The 27,440-nt window shown below is 37.2% G+C and overlaps 1 protein-coding gene across 3 annotated transcripts; it reads left to right on the top strand.

Moving 5' to 3' along the window:
- Positions 1-3,364: 3,364 nt before the first annotated feature.
- On the top strand, positions 3,365-22,060 carry LOC109237932 (protein RRC1-like). Of its 3 annotated transcripts, none has more exons than XM_019404327.1 (18): positions 3,365-3,560; positions 5,762-5,842; positions 5,923-6,058; positions 6,207-6,246; positions 9,145-9,202; positions 9,284-9,430; positions 9,939-10,055; positions 10,178-10,343; positions 14,354-14,466; positions 14,935-15,006; positions 15,154-15,375; positions 15,568-15,626; positions 16,311-16,395; positions 16,530-16,667; positions 17,050-17,274; positions 17,376-18,172; positions 20,347-20,513; positions 21,469-22,060. In XM_019404327.1, exons 2-18 carry the CDS (start codon positions 5,780-5,782, stop codon positions 21,753-21,755), a joined length of 2,892 nt encoding a protein of 963 aa, XP_019259872.1. In that variant the 5' UTR covers positions 3,365-3,560; positions 5,762-5,779; the 3' UTR covers positions 21,756-22,060. The 3 variants fall into 3 exon arrangements, with proteins under 3 accessions (XP_019259872.1, XP_019259873.1, XP_019259874.1); XM_019404328.1 differs by having other exon boundaries at positions 5,723-5,842; XM_019404329.1 differs by lacking the exons at positions 3,365-3,560; positions 5,762-5,842; positions 6,207-6,246 and having other exon boundaries at positions 5,972-6,058.
- Positions 22,061-27,440: the final 5,380 nt, after the last annotated feature.

The following is a 27,440-nucleotide window of genomic DNA, read 5'->3' as shown; positions in this document are numbered from 1 at the left end:
ATCATCATGCTTTTCAACCATGTTTGCTTGACCCTTCTTCTTGTCTTTCTTCGGAGCACGACACTCCGTAGATTTGTGTCCGGTTTTTCCATAGTTGTAGCAATTTCCACTGAACCGCTTCTTGCTTGGGTTGTATTTTGGTCCAGAAGCCTTCTTCCTCTTTTTGTTCTCTTCAACAATATTTGCTCCCATTATTGTTGAGTTTCCATGGCCTCTCTTTTCAGCAGCTTTGTTGTCCTCTTCGATTCTCAACCGAACAATGAGATCTTCAAGAGACATCTCCTTGCGTTTGTGTTTGAAGTAGTTTTTGAAGTCCTTCCACAAAGGAGGCAACTTCTCAATCATCGCTGCTACTTGGAATGCTTCATTGATGACAAGACCTTCAATGAAATTTCTGTTAGTAAAAATACTAAGATTACTACTTTCAACATCAATATTAATTTGATTTATACCTTCAGCAAGGAGATCATGAATAATCACTTGCAATTCCTGGACTTGGGTAATAACAGACTTGCTATCTACCACTTTGTAGTCCAAAAACTTTGCAGCAATAAGCTTTTTCAACCCGGCATCTTCGCCACTGTAGACGTTATACAAAGCATCCTACAGCCCGCTTAGAATATAATTCTTGCACAAAAAATCTGAATGCTTCCACGCCTCAATCACGAGAAAGCGTTCAATTTTTGCAGTTTCATCGGACAGCACAGGAACATCTTCCTTGATGAACTTCTGGAGACTTAGAGTAGTCAAATAGAAGAACATCTTTTGCTGCCAGCGCTTGAAATCAATCCCGGAAAATTTTTCGGGTTTCTCCGCCGGTGCCAATGCTGCCGGTGTTGTTCGCCTTGTTGAGGCATTGGCAGTCACCATTGGAACAGCTTGGTTCACATTATAATTAGTCATTTCTGTAAAAGAATGACACAAACGTTAAAATCACGTAAATTTTAATCTTCAATAGAATACAAAACCACAAAGGTTTTACTCTCCAGAAACAGTAAGTACAGATACAGAAAATATTTAAATTCCTTAAGCTTGTTAGTATACTATATTTCTAATATAATTCTGAAAATATAAATGAATATAAACAGAAATAAACATAAATAGAAATGAACATAAACAGAAATGACAGAAAACCAATTCGAAGCCCACTCGAATTCACAGCGTTTCCTNTCTCCTTGCGTTTGTGTTTGAAGTAGTTTTTGAAGTCCTTCCACAAAGGAGGCAACTTCTCAATCATCGCTGCAACTTGGAATGCTTCATTGATGACAAGACCTTCAATGAAAATTCTGTTAGTAAAAATAATAAAATTAATACTTTCAACATCAGCATTAATTCGACTTATACCTTCAGCAAGGAAATCGTGAATAATCACTTGCAATTCCTAGACTTGGGTAATAACGGACTTGCTATCTACCATTTATAGTCCAAAAATTTAGCGGCAACGAATTTCTTCAACCCGGCATCTTCAGTTTTGTATTTCCTTTCAAGCGCAATCCATAGTTCTTTTGACGTCTCCACATTACTGTAGATGTTATACAGATCGTCCTCTAGTCTGCTAAGAATGTAATTCTTGCATAGAAAATCAGAATGCTTCCGCGCCTCAATCACGAGAAAGTGTTCATTCTCTGGAGTTTCGTCGGGCATAACAGGAACATCTTCCTTAATGAACTTCTGTAGATTTAAAGTCGTCAAGTAGAAGAACATCTTTTGCTGCCACCGCTTGAAATCAATCCCGGAAAATTTTTCGTGTTTTTCTGCCGGTGCCAATGCCGTTGTTGTTCGGCTTGTCGATGCATTGGCAGTCACCATAGGAACAGCCCGGTTCCCGTTGTCATTCGTCATTTCTGTAAAAGAATGACACAAACAAACGTTAAAATCACGTAGATTTTAATCTCCAATGGAGTAGAAAACCACAAAGGTTTTAGTCTCCAGAAACAGTGAGTACAACACAAATACAAAATAATTAAATTCCTTAAGCTTGTTAGTAAACTGTATTTGTAAAATAATTCCGGAGAAGATAAAATAACATATAAACAGAAATGTAAACGAAACAAAATTTAATCCGAGCCCACTGAATTCACAGTGTTTTCTTAAGGAATTTAATCCCCTCCTAGTACCCAAGGTTGTGGATCATTTCCTCCCGGGATAGAACGAATTACACACTGGTGTAGCGGTACTTCAAACCCCAGTGTTTCAGCGAACACAAAGATCGGTAGCAAATCACACTTACTGTTGCTTTCTTTGTAGTTAAAAAAATGCAGAAGAAAGGAGGAGAACTCAGAAATTCGTATGGAAAATATGAGAGAATGGACTGCTATTTATAGCCAATATGTTGAGCTCAAATTGAAGAGGTGCATCTCTTCAGAAGGGCTGTTTACGTAAAACGGCCATAACGTAAATGGCTATTTACGCAACAATAAACCGGGAATTCATAACGAGGAGGAAACTTAATTTTCCGTTACAAAAACGGAAAACGGATAACGGATAACGGAAAAATGCTTAATATTCCGTTGGATTTAATATTAATATTTCGTTGGATTTAATATTAATTTTCCGTTTACAAAAAAAACAGATATTTAATAATATTATGTTAATATTTACTATTAACAAATACATTTGGTCCAAAAAATCAGTCAATCTATCGAAGGCGAAGCCGAGCGACGACGACGGTGCGAGGTTTGCCTTCTTCTTAACTCTTTAAGAGCTAGAAGAAGAGCAATTGTATATATACCCATCAAAAATCTTTTCCTATTCCAATATGAGACAATGTCCCTTTGTCAAGGAGGGAATCTCAAATATTTCATTTTTCCTTCCATTTCCCATTCACCCTCTTTTAAGCTACATTAAGCTTAAAAACCCAACAGGTGTTCCAACAAATGGTTTAGTTTTTTCGACTATTTGCTTCTCTTTGTTCGTATTTAAGATTCACAGAAGAAGAGTAATTGATTTCAGAGAGATTTTATCATTACAAACTTTTATTATATTACCATGAACCAAACAAAATAACGCTATAGAATAAAAGTTTAAAGTGTCAAATATGCCATTAACGTAAGCACGTGGACCAAATATATAATCCATACGGGATCATACTCCCTCCGTTTATTTTTACTTGTCCACCAATAATAGAATTGACAATATGATTTGAAATGAGTAATTAATATTGTGGGTATAACAAGAAAAAAAAATTGTCTTTCTCTTGAAATCTATGCTAAAATTGAAACTAAAACTGATAAATACAAATAAAAATCTATTTTTAAAATAGTGGACAAATAAAAGTAAAGTGAGTTGGTATAAAATAAGGGCGTAATGCATATTTGCGCCAAGTTATAAGGACGGGCAAATTTGCTCAATTTTGCTTAATTTTAGGGCATATTTGAACCTTTTCCCTAAACTCTATTAAAAGGGATAAAAAGAAGAGGACTTGCAAGAAATTAAAAACTGAAATTCCAACAGAGAGAAAGCGAAAGAGGAAAAGCGCCAGTGCTAATCGAGTAGCGAATATCGTCTGAGTACTTGAAGTTGTTCAGCAAAGCCCTAAATTTCAATTTTCTAGCTTCAAAGTAAGCATTTTTTTCTTTTTCATTGACTTGATTGAGCTAATATTGAGAAACAACGCCTTCTATTATTGATTTATATGTCCTGATTAAATGATATAGCGCTATGCTGGCTGTGAGTTAGAGTTGTTGCATCCTAATGCAAGAGTTAATTTTGGCTTATCGCACAGCTTGAAGTAAACCAATAATCTATATTTTTGTTTAATTATTAGCCAGAATTGTTTGACTCTTACAGTTAATTCATCCAACTTGACCGTCTAAATTTTGTCAACATATGTTTTAGTTTTTGCATTTGAAAATTTATTACTTGAATGCTCCCTATTTTTGCAATGTGGCACTGTTTTGATTATGACACCATACCCCTGATTATATTGTTTTACATAACTTGCATATACATTTTCAAGGATTCAAATTCATTTAGGTATATCAAATGTATCATTGGTGTAATGTTTTTTCCCCCTGTTGGAACGGACTTTCAATTGTTTTTCTAACTACTACTTTTATAATTTAGCAGTCAAAATTAGCAGATGAAACTCTCAGTGAATAGTGTCACGTAAATTAGGAGAAATTGAGTAGTTGATGACTTCTACCTTAGTTTGATGCATTCTTACTATTTATTACTCCCAATTTATGTGACGCATATTCCTTTTTAGTCTGTCCTAAAAGAATGATAGCTTTCTATGGTTAGAAACAATTTAACTTTAAGCTTCTCATTTTAACCCTTAATAAGATGATTTGTCGTCACACAAGTATATTTTCTTCTTTCTTTCTTAAACTTGTGCCTTGTCAAAGTGCATCACATAAAATGGGATGGAGGGAGTAATATGTTTAGGAATTTGGTCAGGTTATTAGGTTTTGGACTAAAATCTCTCTCTCTCTCTCTCGGGGTATCTTTGTCGAGTTTCTTGTTGATGTTTTAGCTAAACTATTTAGAAAGAATTACAAGAAAATACACATGACTTCGCACCATAACAAAAAATGGCCCATGTTTTTAAGTTTTACCCTACCTAGCCCATATTGTACATATTTTGAAAGTATTAGCAAATTCAAATTCTGTATTCTTACAACTATTGCTTCTAAAAGCTATGGAGTTAAATCTGTGTTCTCACAACCATTGCTTTCACTCTATTCTTCTCACGTCTTACATATGCTTCAAGGGGGCGTGTATTTTCTGCTTCTCCCCCTGTTTGCAATGTCAGAAAATTGAAGAGTAGAAGTCCACCATTGAAGGTTATTCAAATCTTTGATTTCGAAAATAGGATTTTTTGACTTTGTTAGTTGTTTGGATTGGGTGTTGTTCCAATTGATTGAAAATATCAAAAGGAGTTCAAAATTTAAATTTGAAGTAATTTGGAGTAGATTTGAGCAAGATTTGAGTTAAATTTCAGAAAAGACGCAAGGTAGAAGACGAAGTGAGTTTTTTGTATAATTATGTATAATCTTGTATAATAGTGTATAAACACATCTTATACACTTTTATACACATTTATACAAGCGTTTGTAGACGAACTTCTTCCACGATTTTCAGTTACAATTCTTGTTCAAAACCAGTCCAAATCTCCATTAAATGACTTCAAATTTTATATACAACCTCCTTATACTATTTCTAACAAGTCTAAATAACACCACTCTAAAATTCTCACAAAATCAAATCGAAATTTAAACCCACATATTTAAGCTTGTTAAAAATCTAATTTTCACCACCCAAATGGATTTGGTTTGTTGAACTAATATTTGAGTCACAGTTACTGATTAAAAATTTAACTTAAAAGCTTGAGCAATCTTTTTGTAAAAATTAAATAATAATTTCGAGAATCTATTGGAGTTGAATGTTGAGTATTGGCCTATTATTTTTGGGCTAGTTAGTTGTTAATTGAAATATGGGCTATAAAATTGAAAAGTAGGGAGCTCAGTTGTTCTTATGTGAGATTTTTCCAACTATTTATGCATGATGAGGTTGGTGATGATTGCTATTTGGATTTGGCGGTGATGCCCATTTTCTTGCAATGATGTTAATCGCATATGTGCCATGCATTCTACTTTTTCTTATGGTCCATTGAATATGTTGAGTTTGATTCTGAAGTTATGATATCAATGAATCAATTGGGGGTGGTTTTAAATCTGATTAAATTGTGCTCTGTTGTTCTTGTGATATGTCATGTGTGGAGGTGGTGCTTCTCTTTTAATGCACATGTGCTGCTGTGCAGTTTGTGCGTTCTGAGAAGATGAGTTCTAGGAAGAAGACACCTTTCCAGAAACACCGAGAAGAGGAAGAGGCGAAGAAGAAAGTATGAACCCTTACTGTCTTTGGTTTACTTTGTGTGATGACGTTTCTTGGTCTTGTAACATACATGGATTGTGTTGGCAGAGAGCAGAGGACGAAACAGCTCGTCTGTACCAAGAGTTTGTAGAGTCATTTCAAGCGGATGATACACCTGGTTCTAAAGCTTTTGTTAGAGGGGGAACCATCAATCCGAATGATAAGTTGAAGATTGATTCTGAAGGTCAGTTGCAGCATTTTATGTCCTTAAATTTTCATTATACTCCTTATATATATGAATCATTTTCTATAAAATATGGATAAATAATTTCTCTTTACACGGACACATTTAATAAAAATATGGGCCTTTTCTATTCATTCACCGATGGCAGGTTCCAAAGATGAGGTTTCTGGTTTAAAGAAGGGAAGTAGGTAAACAAATGCTTTTTGATTGACCGTGCTGTAACTACTGTATAAATTTAGGCCTTACGTACCAAGTCTTTTTGTAATGATATCATTGTTAACATTAGGGTGCAAATGTTTGTGGTAAAATATTTTTTTGTCATTTAGAGTCTTTCTGAGTCATTTGATTAACTTCACTGGCAATCTTTCCTTGAATTTATCTGAAAGATAAATACTAATGCTGCTGCATGTGTCTTGAGAGCATGTGCAGTCAATCTGAGCATCTAATGTTCTCTTTTCATATATGTTTAGCTCTCTTTTTGTTGTTTACTCGTGCCAATAAGCAGTGTTATCAAAGGCGCGCTTAAGCCCTGAAGCGTGGCTCAAAACATGTTGAGCGCTTCGCCTCGCTTAGCGGACTCTTCAGTGTTGTCATCAAGGCTCTAAGGCATACTTTTCCTTGCCAATGAGCGTAATCCTGAAGAGGTGGTACTAAACAATTGATATTTCACTTTATCGTAAATTTTCTTCAATTTCGTTGTCCATATATTTGATATTCATGCTTATAGATATTAGTCTTGGACTATACAAGTATACATACATATTTATAGTTTTTCTCCATTTGCGCCTTTCTTCATTAAAGCCTACGCTTTATTTGCGCTTTGCGCTTAAAGCCCCAACAGACCTTAGAGCTTTTTTTACGTTTTTTGCCTTTGATAATAAGATAATACGGAAAGGTTAAGAGTACTACTGGTTTCTGGTGATGATACAGTTATTATTAGGGCTGCAAAGTTAATTGCGTAAAATATTATTTTGTCCTTTAGAATTTTTCCGAGTCACTTGATTCACTTTAATGACGATCTTACCGTGCATCTCTCTGAAAGATAAATGCTAATGCAGCTGTGTGTGTATCTCAAGAGCATGTGCAGTCATGCTGAGGCGCTGAGCACTTAATGTTTTCTTTTCATTTTTGTATAGCTCTCTTTTTGTTACTTACTCATACCAAGAAATAGATAGTATAGAAAGGTTAAGAGTACTACCAATTTCTGGAAGTGAGATTAACATCCTATGTACTTTGCTGGGCAAAATTTGGTGCCTGCATGTTATTTTCTGTTCTTATTGTAAAAGCACATAGATTATCAATGCTTGTTGCTAAATTTTGAGATTTAAAATATATTACAATGAAAAGAAGTCCTATTGGATGGAGCATCTATTTTCAGCAGTCCTCTTGAGACAGCCTTTCGTCACCAGAAACACATTACTAAAGATGGCCTTTCTAATTCATCACCAGAAACGCATTACAAGAGATGAGAAGGGGAATGCTTTGGAATTACTTTTTTGATAAGTCAATATTTCAGTAGAGAACACCAAATCCATGCCAAAAAAATCCATGGGCACTAAGTGGCTCCAGCTGAGTCATCCACAATGGTCTATTAAACTTTGTCAACTATCATTAGATTATAGTATTCTCCTTACACAAAAATGCAAATGAAATAAGAGGGATATTTTTATTGATAAGGTAAATTATTTACTTAATGGTAGGAAGAAACTCATGTATACAAGTGGTAAACCAAAAAGTAGCCACTCAGTATACAAATTGATACCTCATGGGTGCACCAAAAAGAAACAAGGAATAAGAGGCTATTCATCAACAATACAAAATCTTCCTCTATCCTTCAAATGGTCTCATATTCCTCCCTTTCATCCTATCCACCTGAGTGAATGGAGCAACATATAAGATTGTTAATAGTTTGGTTCAACCCGTAATTCTGAGAAATTTATACCATAAACGATGATTGTGTATAAACTAAATTAGACTTTTCCGAATCATCCCAATCATCTCGGTTTCTCTTCGGTTTCGGTTCGGTTCAATTATTCTTTAAGACATCAAATAAGAATACTTATGTTAATAGAATATTCATTTGTTACAGAAAACTGGCAAACACAATATAAGATAAAAATAGCAATTATCCTGCTAAGAAACAAGGATGAGTTGAGTAACATTAACTTTCAAAATATACCTACTTTCAGAAGTACTTTTATGATTTCTTATTGGTACATTATACTTCACCAACAAGGTACAACATCTGAAAGGAACTAGTTTATTTCTCATCCAGCGGGAAACTGTCAGATCTGAGGGCAAAGTAGAACTGGGAAGTGAAGAAACAATAGCAAAGGAGGCGGTAAAAATGGATTTTATGCCCTTAAACTAGTCATTGTTGCAAGAAGAAGGCTTTGTATGGATCTGGTACTGAATTCTGCAAAGTCTTCTCTCCTTTTCTTGGGATGATGCAGAATGGCTAATAATGCTCTAGCTGTGTGGTATAATGATGGTACCATGGTCGTTCCACAAAAAACTGAGTGAGGAAAGGGATGCGTAATATATTTTTAGTTGAAAAAGCGACGGAACGAGAGTTCTTCATGATACCTTATGTCACAAACTTGGCATATAATTATGACTCCTAAACCTAGTAATTTGGCAGAAGTAAACTCCTCTTAAAATGACTGAAGAAGGCGCGCGCAAGTTAAGAACATATGGTAGGTTAGGATTTTTACTGTAGTAGGTATTGTTCCCTGGTTTAGACAACAATTTAATCAAAGCTTTTACGAGGAGGGATGGAATGCCTGTCACACGTCAGAAAGAGGAAACTGTAAATAGTGAGAGCGACTTTGTAAGCAGAAACTTGGTGATTTTCTCTGCCAAAGTGGCCATTCTTTCAGAAGATATATACGTCACTTTCTTTCTTTGTTGAATGCTTGTATTGGTAAATTGATTGTGTCAATTGAAAGCATGTACAATTCAGCTAATGATAATGTCGCCATCCACATGTAAATGATTGATTCTATCATTGTTTAAGAATATGTTTTAAAAAAAAATGTTTTCAGTTATTGGTGGTAGATTCTGGAATGTAGTTCATGTATCTGCAGGTATGTTCCATCTTTTTTACCACCTCCTACGACAACCAAGAGCAGAGATTATGAGAAGGTAAACATCTGCAGGTACTAGAGTAGAAATGTTGTACCTTTTTGATATTTACATATGAATATGTTGTTCTACATTATGCAGAAGGATGAGAAAACAAGGGAAAAGGAGAAAGGAAAACCAAGGAACATCGACTATTTTATGGAGGAACTGAAGCATGAGCAAGAAATGAGGGGAAGGCGTAACCAAGAACGTGAACACTGGCGCGATCGTCATACTGATAATCCAGCCGTAAGTGGCTCTAAGGATATTGGTAGAGTGTATGAAATTAAGCCATTCAATCTTCCCTTCCTTTAAGATGAAATATCGGACAAACTTTTTCTTGTCTTTTTTCAATGAGAGATTCTGTTTAAATGGGTTGAAACAATTGCAGTCCAACATGAATGTTATGATTTAGATGGTTGATGCTCTTCGGCAGTGGTCTGAGTACTTGAATCATTTAGGAAGAAGATAAGTTATTGGTTGTTCTTAGAGCATTACTGGTGCCTTTCATCTGCTTTTGATACACATTTTATGCACAGACATCAGAGTCTTCCTTGAAACATCATGCCACATCTGCTGATATATGCACAATACATTTATTAGTAAAGTTGCTGCAATAGCGCTAAAATTTACTGTAAAAATCACTTATTGTCAAATGTCTCTTCTTTTTGTGGTATCTACTTCCTTTTATATCTACTCTGCATTTTTGGTGTGCTTTGTATTACTTTTCTCATGTTTTATGACAAACTTTCCTCAGCCGTCTAGTCGGTTTGATGAGCTGCCAGATGATTTTGATCCTAGTGGAAGGCCTGGATCATTGGATGATGGGGACCCACAGACCACAAATCTATATGTTGGAAATTTATCGCCTCAGGTAATGCTTTTCTTATTAATGTCACTTTTGTTGCTTTAAGCACTGTGAAGCTGTCTTGAGTTTCTTTATCACCCTATTCTCCTTTCTTGTCTGGTTTACCCTTTTGATTATTTTCCTTATAGGTTGATGAAAATTTCCTTTTGCGTACTTTTGGGAGATTTGGCCCTATTGCGAGTGTTAAAATAATGTGGCCGAGGACAGAAGAGGAAAGAAAGCGACAGAGGAATTGTGGATTTGTATCTTTCATGAATAGGGCTGATGCTCAGGCTGCAAATGATGAGATGCAAGGTTAGGCTTTAGCTTCTACAACTGAAACTTTTGCTTAATCCTATAACAGTCAATAGCGTTTCCCTCTTCTTATTTTCCTCCCCGTGATAATTTCTTTTTAAATAAAAGTTAAATACCTTCCCTTGCTATTTTGCTGATCAGGTAAAGATAAATTTCATTCATCAAGCATCCAGTCGATGCAAATGTGTTATAAAATAGAATTAGTTCCTGTACATGCCTTTGACTCCTAGCTAAAACTTAAGGAGATGACAAATCCAAAAAAGATAACATTTATTTCAATATGAAGTTTACGCCAAGCAATAGCTTAAGGAGATGACAATATCCAAAAATGATAACATTTATTACAATATGAAGTTTAGACCAAGCAAAGAGATTCGTCAAACATCCAGCCTTCAAAACATGAGTCGGAGTTGAAATTCCTTGCTATTATGAATGTCTCATTATTCTTTTCCTAGTTTCATGCAACATAACAAATTTAACATGACGTTCTTGTTGTTCAAGCTTTTAATGCGCAGTTATAAGGAGTTAGAGATGCTGATGTTCAAGCAAAACTATGGCATATTGATAAGTGGAGTAGGTTATAAGGGTTATTCAACTACCTGCATTTATAGCTTTTGAGTGTACAAACCTGTTAAACTGAAAAAGAGAAAATGTTTTGATGGTGCAATATTGTGTATTATGTACTTGTACAGCAAGTGCCAGTTTGCTTAGTGTTTTGAGGAGAATTAATCTGTTGCTAAAACCCAGCATAACATTTACTTTGTTTGGTTGGTGAAATAAGGAGAGTTAATCTATGCATAGAAGCCAACATAGCATATACATTTTCGGTTAGCACTTTACTTTCTTCCTAACTTCCGTACCAATTCGGTCGATCCGGAATGGATCGGTTAAACATTCACCGGCACAAGTTATGAGGAAATACATGTATGATTTTATGCGGGATAGGATATCGAATAAGAATACGGGTATTACTAATACATGGATTAAAATAATATGATAAAATAAACTTGATGTCACCCGGATAGAATAGAAACTTCTTGCAGCTTATTTACTGGAAAAATGCAGAGAACGTCATCCCAACTTCTTCGGTACACAGATAAGATAAGTGAAATAGTGAATCACTGTAATTTAGAGTCTTTAGTTTTTCTTCTGATAGAGTTGGGGTTGTACTGAGTATTGCTGTGTTTAAGGAGCAAAAACTGAAGTTGTCTACTACAGAAAAACACCCTAGCCCATTGACTCTTCCCTTATTTTTAAATACTAGTTTTTCTGCACGTGCGTTGCACGTGTAAGTTAAATTATGTAGTACACGATTTTGCAAAATTATAAAAATATTATTAATATAAAAATTTAAGTAAATAATTATACGTAAAAGAATAATCAATGTACATATTTCATTTAATGATCAATGTAAATCATCGTATGTGACTTGTTTTTCTTATTGAACATTCATCTACCTTACTGTCACCATGGTGTTTGACAATCATGCATTGTCCAGGAAGAAGTATTAAATTGTCTTTTAATGGTTGCTCCTTGTTACCAACACAAAGTAAGAAATTAAATTTGGAATATTAGTAGAATTATGGGAAAAATCAAGAATCTAATTCAAATTTTTATTATAATGCCAGCACAAGTTGTTAACTTGTTATATAAATAAAATACTAACATTGATATTTCGATTGAAACACACGAGCAATAATACTTTTGCATCAAAAATAAAATTATAACACAGATATGTCATTCTCCTTCACAAACATCAAGCCTTAAGCAACATCTAAAATATTATAGATAAACAAATTAATAACTCTTTTTCCATAAAATAGAAAAATACTTTTTGTTAATGCTACTCACCTCCCTTCCTAAATAACTTTCTCTATGCTACCTCCACTCCCATGGCAATAGGATCGAACTTGTACCAATTTCTGAGTTTTACAGTAAGAAATTAACGATGTATATGGATTCACATGCAAATATAATAACAGCAAATCTTTATTGAATGCACAATTCCTAATTGAATATCCCATCGTCAATCTTAAATGATGATCATTCATCAAAATTATTGTTGTTTCCTTTGAAAGTCCATATGAATGAAGAATCCATTGTTTACTTGATTACAAAATTGTATTAGCCCTTCTGATTCTATAAGGCCGAGAGTGGACACCTTTTCTAGATTTTGCACAATAGTTTTTTGGCAAGGGAAAGAGTGTGTGACTCTTCAGTACTGTCATAGATTAACAAACATAATTACTCCATATCCACGACAATCTTTTCTGATAAAAGAAAAATACTTGGGCTAAAGCATTGTCCGCGTACAAATCCATCTCAAAGAAGATATTCAGAAATCGAGATTCTTAATCAAGTTTCTCTCAAATTCGAAAATTCTGATGAGAAAATCTAAAAATTCATCACATGGGCATGTAAATTTAACTTCTTCCAAAAGAAACATCTAATTTTAAACTCGTTCCACCCATCAAAAACACGACTTGAACAAGCGGGTATTGAAAGATGATGACAGTACGATATTTGATGATGCTAAATAAAATGCAATAAATCATTTGTAACTATCTGGATTTTGTGGTCCATTTTTGTTCATTTAACAAATTGGAATGCCTTCGAAAGGAAAAAAAGAAGAAGAAGGATATATGCATACTTATCAATCAAATAACTGAATAAGGGAACTGACGGGTGCGAGAAGAGGGGAGTGCAACAATAAATTTGTTCATGAATGGTTGTGACTTTTAACAGTGAGGATGATCCGTTGGATTGGGCTATTTTTAGGCTTAAGGTTCCTTTTTATTTAATTTAATTAGGTATTTAAACTATTTAAAAGGATATTTTGGTAATTTAACTTTTAACTTTTGAGCTTCCAACTTTTATAATAATATAGATAAAAGGAAGACACACATATTATATCATACAATGTGTACTAATTTTAATACAAAAAAAAAACATCCAACAAGAAATATATCTTACATTATAATCCTTGCACTACTATTTCCTGCATTACTCTAAAAAAGGGCAGCTTGGTGCATTAAGCTCCTACTATGCGCGGGGTCCGAGAAAGGGTTGGACCACAAGGGTCTATCGTATGCAGCTTTACCCTGCATTACTCTCTCTCCATTAATAATCCCTGTATAACAATCTCTAGTTCTCTATAGTACTAATCCTTGCATTACAATCTCTACATTACTAATCCCTGAACCAAACGACGACGACAACAACATCATACCCAGTGTATTCCCACAAGTGGGGTCTGGGGAGGATAGTATGTACGCAGTCCTTACCCCTACCTTGTGAAGGCAGAGAGGCTGTTTCCGGAAGACCCTCGGCTCAATACAGCAAAATAACAGTAGTTATGACGATGAACTACGTAAAACGAACTAGTAACGACAGCCAGAAAAAATAAAAATGAAGGACAGGAAACATCAGGTAATAATATCGATCTAAAAAAAAGGGAACATGAGGAGTTTTTGAACCAAACGATGCCTAATAAATGTGTCTTTGTTTTGCGTTGCTTTCTTTGTCTTCTCCTTGGGAGATTCGTCCCTTCAATTCTTGTGGGTGTCGCCTCCTGTTTGCTATGCCCATTTTGGGTTTGCTGGCACAGGAGATATTTGGCTAAATAAGAGGGAATGCAGTAGATATTAGAATCTATATTTCTAATATTTGCTCATGTCTATCCAGTATATATCAACTCTTGCTCAGTTTCCCAGTGTTTGAACTCATCCTTGTGCAAAGATCTTGCTTCACTGGGGTACAGTAGTGAGAGGCAGAATGGAGACTAACGATGGACTTCTTTTGGTTGTTTTAACAGCAGTGTGTTCTTGATAATGTTACCTGCTACATAACTATTACACAGAGCTCATGGAATTTGTTTTATTGCTATGTGGCTGTCTACTCTGTTTGCTTATGTCATCGTTCTTTTTTATTATTATTCGTTATCTCTTGCAAGTACATACAACTTTAAGCAGTGAAGCAATTAAATACCAAATTTTCTTTTTATGATCCAGGAGTGGTGGTTTATGAGTACGAGTTGAAGATCGGGTGGGGCAAATCTGTCTCTTTACCATCCCAATCACTCCCTGCTCCTCCTCCGGGACAAATGGCAATCAGGAGCAAGGAGGTTCGTCGTGCTCCATAGCGAATATGATTTGTTAAATGCATGTTATGAATGCATAACTTGGCAAGCTTAGGTGTTTATCTTTCAATATGTTCTAAAGGTGTATGATTTCTTGATGAGCTATATATGTGCATAGATACTACACTGATTCTTCTATCTAGGAATGTATGATCAGTTGAATGCATGTCATGAAAACAGATGAATGGTCAAACTTGTGTGTTTTTGCTTCAACTAGTTATATGTATCAATCATGTTAATTTAATAGATAGATACAGAGTACCTTCTATGGGTTAATTATTCATTCTTGGCAATGGATATTTGGTTTTCCATCTGAAGCTAGTTATATTTCCTTTAAAACTGTAATTTTCTGTGGTAAGGTTTCCCTTCTGCTGTCCTCTCTGCCTTCTCTTTCTTAATACATTCCTTTGAGCTCCTGAAACTAATTTAAGTGATTATCTTATGTGGTTTCAGGGTAGCACTGTCATCTTATCTGGTCCATCAGGTCCTCCAGTTACTTCTATACCAAGCCAGAACTCTGAACTGGTATGTTAGCTGTCTGAATAGTTATATAATACAAAAATCAAATCACAGTTGAATGGTGCAACATAAAATTGGATGGAGTAGTCCTTAAGAATTCTCAGTTTTCTGGTAGTCTTATTAACCAGTTGGTAATATGCTTGTGCTTTGTAGGTTCTTACCCCAAATGTACCTGATATTATGGTTGTCCCACCGGAAGATGATCACCTTTGCCATGCTATTGATACCATGTCTCTGTATGTTCTCGATGGAGGCTGTGCTTTTGAGCAGGCCATAATGGAGCGAGGCCGTGGGAATTCTCTCTTCAACTTCTTATTTGAGCTTGGCTCCAAGGAGCATACATATTATGTTTGGAGACTTTATTCTTTTGCTCAGGTAAAGCCTATCATGGCTCTGAAATATGAATTGATAGAATGACCTTTCTTCCTTTTGTTTTCTGATAAGTGACCTGGTGACCTAACTTCATCAATTGCTTTTAAAATCAATCCATATTTCTCTTATAAGAGGGTGAAGAAAAAAATTTACACTATGCTAGCTAAGATCTTTTTGGTTCTTGTGAAATAATAGGGGGATACTCTTCAACGCTGGCGCACAGAACCTTTTATCATGATAAGTGGTAGTGGAAGGTAACTAACTGTTTTTTTGCCTTTTGGATTGGAGTTTCTGGTGCAGATATTGTGGGTCCTAATGCAAAGCGTTTGAAATCAGTCTCCACTGTATATATGCATATAAAGGGGTCGTCTGATATGCGTTACTAATAACCACATGGAGTGGAATGATTTTTATTCTACCTAAACCTGCTATTGGTAGGCCTCCGGGTAGATTAAGTTATATGGATAAACCTCTCTTATCCCATGGCGTTGCTCGGGGCCAGGGGATACCAATCTCTGAAAGGGCCAACATGACTAAAATGTCCCGCTAATATAAGACATTTTTATTTTCTTTGTTTCTTGCGTATTCCTTTTCTGTGAATTGTTTTGAGATTTGATGAGGGGCATTTTGGAAATGACGGTGAAAATTTCAATCCCCTGTATAATCTTCTTTAACAATCCAATCCGGAGGGACTGGATACCACCTTATTCAGTCCCTCATATTGAACGACCTGAATAGAGAGCATCTGGAAAGTACCTTACATAGTGAATATGCTTAATGGAAAACTTAAACTAGTATTTAGTATGTAACTGAACTCGTCTACTTTATTGTTGCAAAAGTTAGAATGATGTGTGGATGGAGGGACGAAGCCCTTTGTTTTTTTGAGTTTTCGATTGAATATTGTATGTCGTTGACCAAACTTTTGTTAATACTTGTAGGTGGATACCACCTCCTCTGCCTACATCAAAAGGAGATGAGAACGAAAAGGAATTGGGGACTGCATATGCTGCTGGAAAAAGCAGGGTACATTCATGATGCTAGAGATTCATGTCAAGTTAATTTTGATTTTTTGGGATCTTCATTCTGAAAGTGTAAGGGATTTTCTTTTCATCTGACAAATGTTTTTTTATTTAACTTTTATCTTTTAACATTTGCAGCGTGTAGAAGTAGAAAGGACATTAACTGATGCACAGAGAGATGAATTTGAGGATATGCTACGTTCATTGACTCTTGAAAGAAGTCAGATAAGAGAAGCAATGGGTTTTGCTCTAGACAATGCTGATGCTGCTGGAGAGGTAAATTTTCAGTTGGTGTTTTACAAATTTTCCGTTATTTTTGTACTGCACTTTTTTGTCTATTCAAATACTTGAACCGACTGGAAGTGGAAGAGGGCATTCTGTTGGGTCTACATTCATTATTTGATATTTTACTATTTTACCTTTCAAAGCTTCTATTTCATGTTTAGCAGTTGAATAAACAAACCTGCTGGTGATTTCCGCATCTAATTTCAAAGTGCCATCAGCTTCTCTGAAGGTGTTTTTATATTATTTAGCATAAAGATGAGACTTGAACATTAATTGTAATAGATAGGACCATGAATGAGTTGAGGGATCCTGTGATCGTAATTGTTTCCATTGTATTTTCCTGAAACAGTTCCCTGTTGCTACTGAGTTGCAGGTAGTTGAAGTTCTAACAGAATCTTTGACGCTTAAAGAAACTCCAATACCAACAAAAGTTGCCCGGCTTATGCTTGTCTCAGATATTCTCCACAATAGTAGTGCTCCTGTTAAGAATGCATCAGCATATCGCACTAAATTTGAGGCCACTTTACCAGACATAATGGAAAGTTTCAATGACTTGTATCGTAGTATTACAGGAAGGATTACTGCTGAGGCCCTCAAAGTAAGCCATTCCCATTACCATACTGCTTTTGCACATGTTGGATTTGTAGCCTGTTTCTATCCTCCTTGATGTGTTGCTAAGCTTTGCTTGACACGTTGCAGGAGAGAGTTCTGAAAGTTCTTCAAGTGTGGGCTGATTGGTTTTTATTTTCCGATGCTTATGTCAATGGTTTACGTGCAACTTTTCTTCGATCTGGGAACTCCGGTGTCATCCTCTTTCATTCTCTTGGTGGTGATGCCCCTGAACTAGAACAAACGATCAGCACTAAAACTGCACTGGATGGTGACAAGGTTAACCAAGATGCTGCACTGGCAATTGGGAAAGGAGCTGCCATGAAGGAGCTACTGAGTCTTCCCCTTCCGGAGTTAGAAAGACGATGCAGGCACAATGGTTTGTCTCTCATAGGCGGTAGGGAAATGATGGTTTCTCGGTTACTTTACCTTGAGGAAGCAGAGAACCAGAGAGGATATGAACTGGATGATGATCTAAAACTTGTAAACCGTCCAAATTCTGGCAGATACCTTAGTAGCCAAAAAGAGACCAATACTAAGTTGGATCAGATGGCTTCAGGCTGGAATAGTTATGTGAATGACGACAAACAACTCGAAGGCAAAGTCTCTATGTTGTCGGTTCCCTCAAATTCTAGTCCACAGCTTGATTCAAATGACTTATTTGATGAGGGTAAAAATCGGTCTATTTTGCCAGCCTCTAAATGGGCCAGGGAGGATAATGAAAGTGATGATGAACAAAAGAGAGATATGAGAGACCTGGGGTTGACATATTCATCTTCTGGAAGTGAAAATGCTGGAGATGGCATTGGTAATATTGAGGAGATGGGACTTACAACTGACACGAGCAATTCAACACATCTAGAAAGTGGAATGACTGAAGAACAGAGGTAAATATGTAAATATAGATGTGTTGTTTGATGCATCGAAATAGGTTTCGTTTTGCCAAATTTTTTTTGATCTTCAAGTCTTCATGTCGTGTTAGTTTTTGACATTTGAGTATACTCCTTTTGTCGAAGGAAGGTAGTAACATTTACTTACTATTTTCAAGTAGATTAGTCTTGAATTAGATTGTCCTTTATAGGTAGAACGTAGAGTAGTGAGTAAATGGAAAAACTATGAACAATGATTTTGTATTTCAAGTTTGATGCTTTGACAAATTTGGCTGAAGAGTTTGAGTTTCGGAAGTAAAAAGAGACTCTCTTTTTGGACAAAAAGAATAACACACTACCTAATGAGTCTTGCTTTTTGCATACACACTACCCTCCCGAGACCCCACTTGTGGGATTCCACTGGGGTTGTTGTTGGTTGAGGGGTCTGTTGTTATGTTCGTTTCTTGTTTTTGCCCATTCATAAAACTGAAATCTCCCTCTACCGCACCATTATTTCAGAGAAATCAAATACGCTCCTTCATTATTCTATTCCTGAATGTTACCATATTTGCAGTGGAAACAGGTTATTAAGCCCCCTCAACATTTGAACTTGCAAATTACCTCCCTTCTTGTTAAGTGTGTTCCAGAGCTTTACGGTTCAATGACGTGTACAACCATCAACTATATGTTTATTTTAATTGAGATGATGGATGTGGCCCTTACAGTTTAAAACCCAGCTTTGTTGACGTGTAGCTTTAACATAATTTTGTCAATCATTCCTTTTTACAGAATGAGGAATATTTTAGATAAAATTATAAACTACAGGTGCAGAACTGTAGTTTTGATCTAGCAGAATATTTAGACTGAAACAGAAAGAATTAAAACTAAAATGGCATGACAGCTCTGCATTCTTAATGTTGAGTCAGAAGTTTGTCAGAGGGGTACACTCCGTGAAAAGAGTAAGAGAAGGGAGAAAACTTATTGAATTGGTTATTAACAACGTACGAGATGGCTCCTTATGTAGGAGCTCTGAGCTACATGAAATTGAGTTTTCTAAATCGTGAAATTCCTTATTATTATGACATGCACATTAATAATATTCTACAGTCTTCTAAATGTTTTTGGAACAAGTACAGAATCATTAAGAGCATTCTACATAATGTTCGTAGCGATTCTTTTTGACCTGGGTCCTAATCTTGCTGTAGATCAAGTTAAAGATTTACCATAAAACAAAAGGAAATTGAAATACAACCTCTTCTCCATGTTGTACCTCCCAGTTTAATCTAGTTTTACTTACAAGTGGTTATCAGTTTCGGAAAAGAAAGCTAGCATAAACCTACAAGTTGAAGAAAAGAGAATGAAAGAAAGGATAAGAGAGGAATGGATTGGAGAATGTTGGACTTCAACTTTCACATATTGAGTTTTGAAGATGGATAGGCAAACTCCTGTCTCTAGCTCACACAGTTGACCTAGACTAGTTCCTTTTTGTGTCTTCTTTCAGTTGAATACTAGTTTTTAATGAATAAACATGTGCTCAATGCTTCCTCAATGTATGATGTCCATGCTACGCAGTATAGTAAATGACAGCCTGAGGTCATTTAGTAAGTGTAGTAAATTGGAGGAGGTAAAATGAACTATGAATTTCTGGCAACTTACAGAGAAGATTTCATCTGTCACAATCTTCAACTAATATGGATAGAGATTTTTATCTTTCTATCGATAAATAGATCTATTGAGAAATGGATATTGATCTGGTTTCAAGATCTATGAACAAGAGAGATCCCTAAATATCCATTTGAGAAAATAGATGAATAGATAGGGCGAAACCAGCTGAAGGAAGGTCGCGTTAGCGCCCCTTATTTCACTAAAACAAGAAGGGAGAAAGCTGACTTTGAAAAAGAAGGGTTTCTATTTTGATTAGTTTCTTAGTAAAGGATAACAACAACAACAATAACATATTCAGTCTTATCCCACACCGTGGGGTCTGGGGAGGGTAGTGTGTACGCAGAAGCAAAGGCGGATAAGGCAAGATACAAAGGCGTAGCAGCGGCGCGAAGTTGCGCCTTAGCGCATCCGTTTTCTTGCTAACACCATTGAATTGCTATAAATTTGATTCCGGATTTTTTATATTACATTCTTCAATTCTGTCTTCTCTTTTGGATTTTGATTGGTATACGACTTGCTCATGGCAGACTAAAGCTGAGGCGCCTTGAGGTTGCTTTGATTGAATATCGTGAATCTCTTGAAGAGCGAGGGATAAATAATCCAGATGAAATAGAAAAGAAAGTTGAAATCCATCGGCAACGGCTTCAATCTGAATATGGTTTAGCAAATTTCAGTCGAGATGTTTCAAGAAAGAGTAAGTGATAAATCTACAAGTAGTTTGACATTTCTATATCTTTTGTGTTCAGGTTTAAGATTTCTCAGATTCTTTGGAAAAGATATCTTCTATCATAAAATTTTGCACCCTTTACGGCTGTCCAATTTCCTATTGATCTCGAAGTAGCTTAATTCCAATTAACAAAAGCTTGTTGCTTCCTTTTATGTCTAATCCACTTGACCCCTCAAATGGCATTCTTCCTTCTCCAAGAATTTAAACTAAGATGCATGGAGTATGTTATTTTAATCTTGACGTGATATCTTTTCAACTAAATATTTTGACTTTGTACTTTCAGTAACCCCCCTTTTTTTGTACAAGTAGTTACTTATTTCTGCTTTTGCAAGTGGTCTTTCTCTTACACAGTTAAAGCCTGCATTTTATCTCGGTTAAGTTGATAAGTTATCGGATACCCAGGTGACTGGTGGAAGTTAGGATGTTCTCATAGACATTAACTGAAGTCTGGTGCTCTAATCTCATTATATGCTCTTTGGAAAGCACTATCAGATATTTTGTGTCAAGCATCTCTGACTCCTCTTGTTTGTAGAGGAGTGTTTTTCTTCTTCTTTTGTGTCTGGTGATAAACACAAAAATGAAGGGAGTGAGGAAATATTATCAGATATCCTTTTTCTTTTGACTGAAATATCATGCCTCGAACCCTTGTTCATCTTCTTTGCATTTATTGCAAAGGCAGTGATGGTTAATGTTTATTGCAAACTGTTACGAGATTCCTTATAGTTTATACCTTATTTGGAGGGCATGTATGAGATGAATCGTTCATCTTCTTTGTTACATTAAGATATAGATGTACATTTCCCAGATAATAGACACAGCAAAATTTTGCTGTCTGCACACCTACCAATGTGAAGGTGCTTTACTTTCTGCCTTCAAGGTGAAACTAATTCCTGTAGTGTATCTGTTCTTCCAAATTAAACAGCGAGTAGTTCAACTTCAGAGAGGAGGGACAAGAGAGAGGATCCCCGGGAAACTTCAAGGAAACGTCATCGAAGCATAAGCAGAAGTGAAAGTCCTCAGAGGAAATCTTCCAGCAGAGACAGGGAAAATGATGTGAACAGAGACAAGGAAAAACGACGAGAGAGGGAAAGAGTTCATGATGTAGAAAGTGAAAAACAGAGAGACAGTGGACGGGAGAGGAAGAGAGGAAGCAGGGAGAGGGATGACGATAGTAGAGACAGATCCAGGGAAAGAAGACGAGTCAGATGAATACATTGTGCTGTTACTGTATCTTGATAGATGGTTATCGTGTTTGCTCGCCTTTCATAGTGAAAATCCGTAATGTGAAGCTGTTTGGCCAATGGAAGGGACCTGTAGACTGCATTGTGTTCCGGAAAAGATGCATCACTTGAAGAGAGTCATGTTTGTATTTCTAAATAGACCTTTAACAGTAGATTTTACTCTTTTATGTAGCCTTTTTTATCTAAATTTTAGAAAATCGTTTGGATTTCCTATTGAAGATTTGCATTACTCTCGTTCAACAAAAGCGGCGGTTGTCACTCGGTGTTTGTTCATGTTTGGTTCATTTTTGGATGTCTGTACAACTCATTCGAGAAGATTTAGCAGAAAGGACTTACATATTCGATTTAATAAAAGGCGACACTTTGACCAAACTTTGTTTATCCTTTACACAATATATACAATTTGCAAAAGGTTAAAACTTGATTAAGTGAAATGGGGGCAGGATTATAGGGGCATAAGTGTAAACAAGAGAATTTTGGAGCTGCCTGAAAACCGAAATCGGTTTATAATAAATGGTTGAATGGTAGCATGACGCGTGAAACCGAAAATAGGCAAAAGACAAGTCAAGTAACAATTAGTACTGGATACAACAATTATAAACGACATGGGGTAAATTCCGAAGGGAGCGTAGCCAGCAGGAGCAGATCGAGTAATGGTTATCGGATAGCATTCAATGAGAGAATATTTTCTAGCACTAAATGGACAACTGTTACGGAGAATATTTATATTTATGGCTTGCCATTACATATTCATCAATGACACTTTTTATTATCATTTAAGAGGAGCTTGATCCTAGAATCTTGCTTCCCTAGATAAAACTATAAATAATAGGCTCAATAGCCATTGTAAGGAAGGAATTTCTTTGCAAACATATGCTATATTTTACTTTTGCTTTCAATCAAACAACTTTACTTATTTTTTATCATGGCTTCCACTTTTATCCCCGAGGATATTGCGCCTGGAACCAGGCTTGTCATCTTCTTCAATTTTAATTACTAAATCTCATTTTTAATCTTATTTCTTTATCATTTTTGAATTAAATCAGTTCGCTTGTCTATAAACGACGTAACACACTGTGCCATTTTACGGGTAAATAGTTTGGCGCCCACCGCGGGGCTCAGACAGTTGCGTAATTGCTTGATCCTTACGTTTGTCACAAACTTGTTTAATTTTTTCCCTAGTAAGAAATCAGATATGGCAGATAATGATGTCAACATCACACACAACGTAGAGGGGCACAAAGATTTGCCTCAACATGATGACTCAATCAGCGACACCCGTAACAAGGAGGACGAAACAACCTCGATTCGTGAAGGGCAATATCTACGACATGTGCGTGAGCCAACTCCCGATGATGCGGAGGAGGAACACGTGGTAGAAATAGTGAAAATCTTAAGAGAACAGCAGAAAGCAATCATGAGCTAGTCACCTCCCAAGGCAGGACCGGGTAATGAGAAAGTTAAAAAAAGCGTTGTCAGGTGCTTCCAATAATACAAACGAAAGGGGTCCGGTTCCTCCCAGTGTTCTTGCAAATCAAATGGCTCAGAGGGTCGACAATAACACCCCAAGGGGTAAAGTCGATTTCGATGGTATCGGGGGAACCAATAGCAGATATGGGAATGACAACAGGAATGCCCCCTTCAAAACTGAGCTCATGAGGTTTATAAGGGCAATGAACGAACGGATGGATCAAAATGCAAAGGAGTTTCACGCTCGGATGGACCATATTTCGGGCGCACCGCCAGTTCTGAAAGGCCTAAATTCGAAAAAATACATGCAATTACCATTTAAGCCGAGCGCATCGTCAGAGTTAATTCCGAAGAGGTTCAAAATGCAGGACATACCAAAGTACGATGGGACCTTGGATCCACAGGAGCACATCACAACCTGCACCACCGTTGTGAAGGGGAACAATTTGGCTCAACATGAGATCGAGTCGGTCTTGCTGAAGAAGTTTGGCAAAACCCTCACAAAAGGTCCCTGACATGGTATTCACTCTTACCCAAACATTCAGTTGACTATTTTGAGATGCTTGCATATTTATTCATTAAGGTCCATGTGGGGAAAGGAAGGTCCAATCCAGGAAGGCAGACATATTCAGAATTGCGCAATGTGAGTCCGAATTTCTGCGAGAATTTATGATCAAGTTCCAGAAAGAGAGGATGCTGCTACCGGTTGTACCGAATGAGTGGGCAATGGAGGCATTCACAAAGGGTTTGAATCCACGGAGCTCCGACGCCACCTGAAAATTTAGGGAAAGCATGCTCGAATTTCAAGCAACTACATGGGTGGATGTCCATAACCGTTATGAGTCAAGATATAGGACGATCAGCTCGAGTTCCTGACATCAACCAAGTGACGGAACTGAGATAAGAATCAGGGCAAGTTTAAAAGTGACTTCGATGCGGATCGATGATCTTCTAAAGGTCGTTTCCTGCTATATGAAAGAACCAAGGGTTGCAACAGCAAAGGGTTTCACTTCTCGGATAGGTTCCCTCCCGATAGAAGAACCAACCGTGGCCGGAAGCCCGGAACAACAGGGCATTACAAGAAAAAGAGGTACCGGGGGCTCGAGACTCCACTTATTCCAAGTTATCGGATTACAACTTCAACATCAGCTTAGTGGAATTGGTATCGGCGATGAGGAATATCAAAGAAGCACGATTTCCGAAGCCAATCAGATCTGATCCCAGCCAAAGGGATCCCAACTTGTGGTGTGAATATTATGGGACTCACGGCCATAGAACTAAGGACTGCCGACATCTACGTGAAGAGGTGGTGACATTATTAAAGAATGGCCATCTCAGGGAATCTTTAAGTGATTGAGCCAAGAACAACTACAACCGAACCTGGGACAATGCAGAAGGCAGTAGAAGACACCCTTCGGTTGACCATTAACATGATTTTTGGAGGGAACGAAATCAACGGTGTAACCTTCTCGGCGACCAAAAAAACAAAGATATCGGTAACTCATAACAAGAGACTTCGGAAAGTCACGGAGGATGATATCACCTTACGGAGGAAAACATTGACGGACTTCTTCTACCACATAATGACACTCTGGTAATCTCTCTTAATGTTTTAGATTTTAAAATTAAGCGTGTTTTAGTTGACCCAGGGAGCTCAACCAACATCATCCAATGGAGTTTGCTGGAGCATGAAAAGCTGGCTAGAAACATCATACTGATGACAAAACTCTTAGCTGGATTCAACTTGACAAGTGTGACAACCTGATGAGAGATCCTGCTGCCCACGAACGTCGAAGGGGTAACCGAAACTACCTTATTCGAAGGTGTAGATGGTGACATGGGCTACAATATAATCCCGGGGAGGCCGTGGATACACGAGATGAAGGCCATACCCTCGACATATCATTAGTTATTGAAATTTCCAACACCCTAAGAGATCTAGCAGATAAGAGGGGACCAACCGGCAGCAAGGGAAATGAACGCAGTAACAATTTCCAGCAGCAAAGGGAAGGAGCCCATCAAATAGCAATTACAGGAGCCGATGTCTTCTCCCTTTCCGAACAAAGATGGTAAAGGCGAGGAATCATCGAATCCCACCAGGTGTCGAGATAATTTCAGGTACCGTAGGAGACAGATGCGACCAAGTCAACCACAGAGGACAAGAGTTCTTGGAGAGGAAGTCCACCTGGGGACAGGATTAAACCCCGAGCTCAGGTTGGGGTTTATCAATTTTCTTAAAGCTAACGTCGACTGTTTTGCATGGTCACACTCGGATATGACAGGTATCCTATTAGAGGTGGCCGTTCACAATCTAATCCTGGGTCCAAATTTCCCACCGGTAAGGCAAAAGAAACGCCCGATAGTGGAGGTCTGAAATAGGCTTGTTAAAGAAGATGTAACCCGATTACTAGATATTGGTTCCATCTGAGAGGTAAAATACCCAGAATGGCTAGCCAACGTAGTTGTAGTACCAAATAAGAATAACATAGAATGTGCATACACTATAAGGATTTAAATAAGGCGTGCCCTAAAGACATGTTTACATTCCCAAACATTGATCAAATGATTGATGCTACAGCCAGACACGAGTTAATGAGTTTTCTAGATGCTTACTCCGGGTACAATCAAATCAAGATGAATCCGGAAGATCAGGAAAAAACTTCTTTCATAACAAACTTTGGCATATATTGGTATAATGTGATGCCGTTTGGGCTTAAGAACACCGGAGCCACTTATTAGAGGATCGTCAACAAAATGTTTGAAAATCAGATAGGAAAAACAATGGAGGTATACATTGATGATGTGTTAGTCAAGTCTTTGAATGCAGGAGATAATTTGAAACACCTCCAAGAAACTTTCAATATCTTGAGGAAGCATAACATGAAACTCAACCTGGAAAAATGTACGTTCGGGGTTGGTTCCGAAAAATTCCTCGGATTCCTGATCTCACAAAGAGGGATCGAGGTAAATCCCGACAAAATCAAAGTTATCGAGGACATTCCGCTCCAATTAGCAAATGTATAGGAGGTACAGAGGCTGACCGGAAGATTGGTGGCCCTAAGTGGATTCATCTCGAGATCCTCTAAAAAGTGTCATCACTTCTTCTCACTCCTCAAAAAGAAAAATAATTTCAAATGGACTCCGGTATTCCAACAGGCCTTGAAATACCTAAAAAGGTACCTATCAAGCCCCCCGTTACTGTCAAAAATGGGGGAAGGAGAGCAATTGCTAATATATCTAGCGGTCTCGAAAGCAGCGGTAAGTGCCGTTTTATTCCCAGAGAAAGAAGGTACACAATGTTTTGTTTATTATGTGAGTAAAATATTATTGGGAGAGGAGGCTAGTTATCCGCATCTCGAAAAGCTGGCTTTAACTCTCGTAGTCGCCTCTCGAAAGCTTAGGCCTTATGTCCAGTGCCACCCCATAGATATTTTAGCAACATTTCCCTTAAGGGATGTCCTTCACAAGCCTGAGTTTTCAGGTCGTTCGGCTAAAAGGGCAGTCATAATTAGTGAGTTCGACATTGAGTACAAACCTAGGACTGCGATCAAGTCACAAGTTGTGGCCGTCTTTGTGGCCGATTTCAGTCCCGGGTTAATGCCCTTGGATGCTAAGGAAACAGTGCTGGTGTGGAAAATGACATAAGGAGGCTGGACCTTGTTTACGGATGGAGCTTCCAACGTAAAAGGGTTCAGTCTCGGGATAGTTCTAGTCACGCCTTCGAGAGAAACCTTGAGTCAGGACATTAAGATTGTTCCATTAACTAACAATGAAGCCGAGTATGGGGCTTTGGTTATAAAACTTGAATTGGCTCGGGGACTCGGCTCCGAGGTCATCGAGATAAAATGCAATTCCCAGCTGGCAGTAAATCAAGTATACGAGATTTTTGATGCAAAGGAAGAGCATATGCACCAATATGTGAACAAGGTTCATGTATTGCTCGCAGGGTTCAAGGAATGGTCGATCTTACACATTCCAAGGCAAGAAAATGTGGAAGCAGATGCATTGGCCAATTTGGGTCATCTAAGGAGATGAAAATATCTGACTCTGGTATAGTTGTTCAACTTCTGTACTCAGTGCTGGATGTTGATGGTTACTGCAAGGTCACTTCAACTAATTTAGTTTGGGACTGGAGGAATGAGGTCGTCGAATACCTTCGGCATGGCAAGTTACCCGCAGACCC

The sequence above is a fragment of the Nicotiana attenuata genome, unplaced genomic scaffold (assembly GCF_001879085.1).
Source record: "Nicotiana attenuata strain UT unplaced genomic scaffold, NIATTr2, whole genome shotgun sequence".
In the NCBI taxonomy this organism is placed as follows: Eukaryota; Viridiplantae; Streptophyta; class Magnoliopsida; order Solanales; family Solanaceae; genus Nicotiana; species Nicotiana attenuata.
The sequence above is the reverse complement of the archived record's forward strand: the minus strand, read 5'-3'. Positions and strand labels throughout refer to the sequence as shown.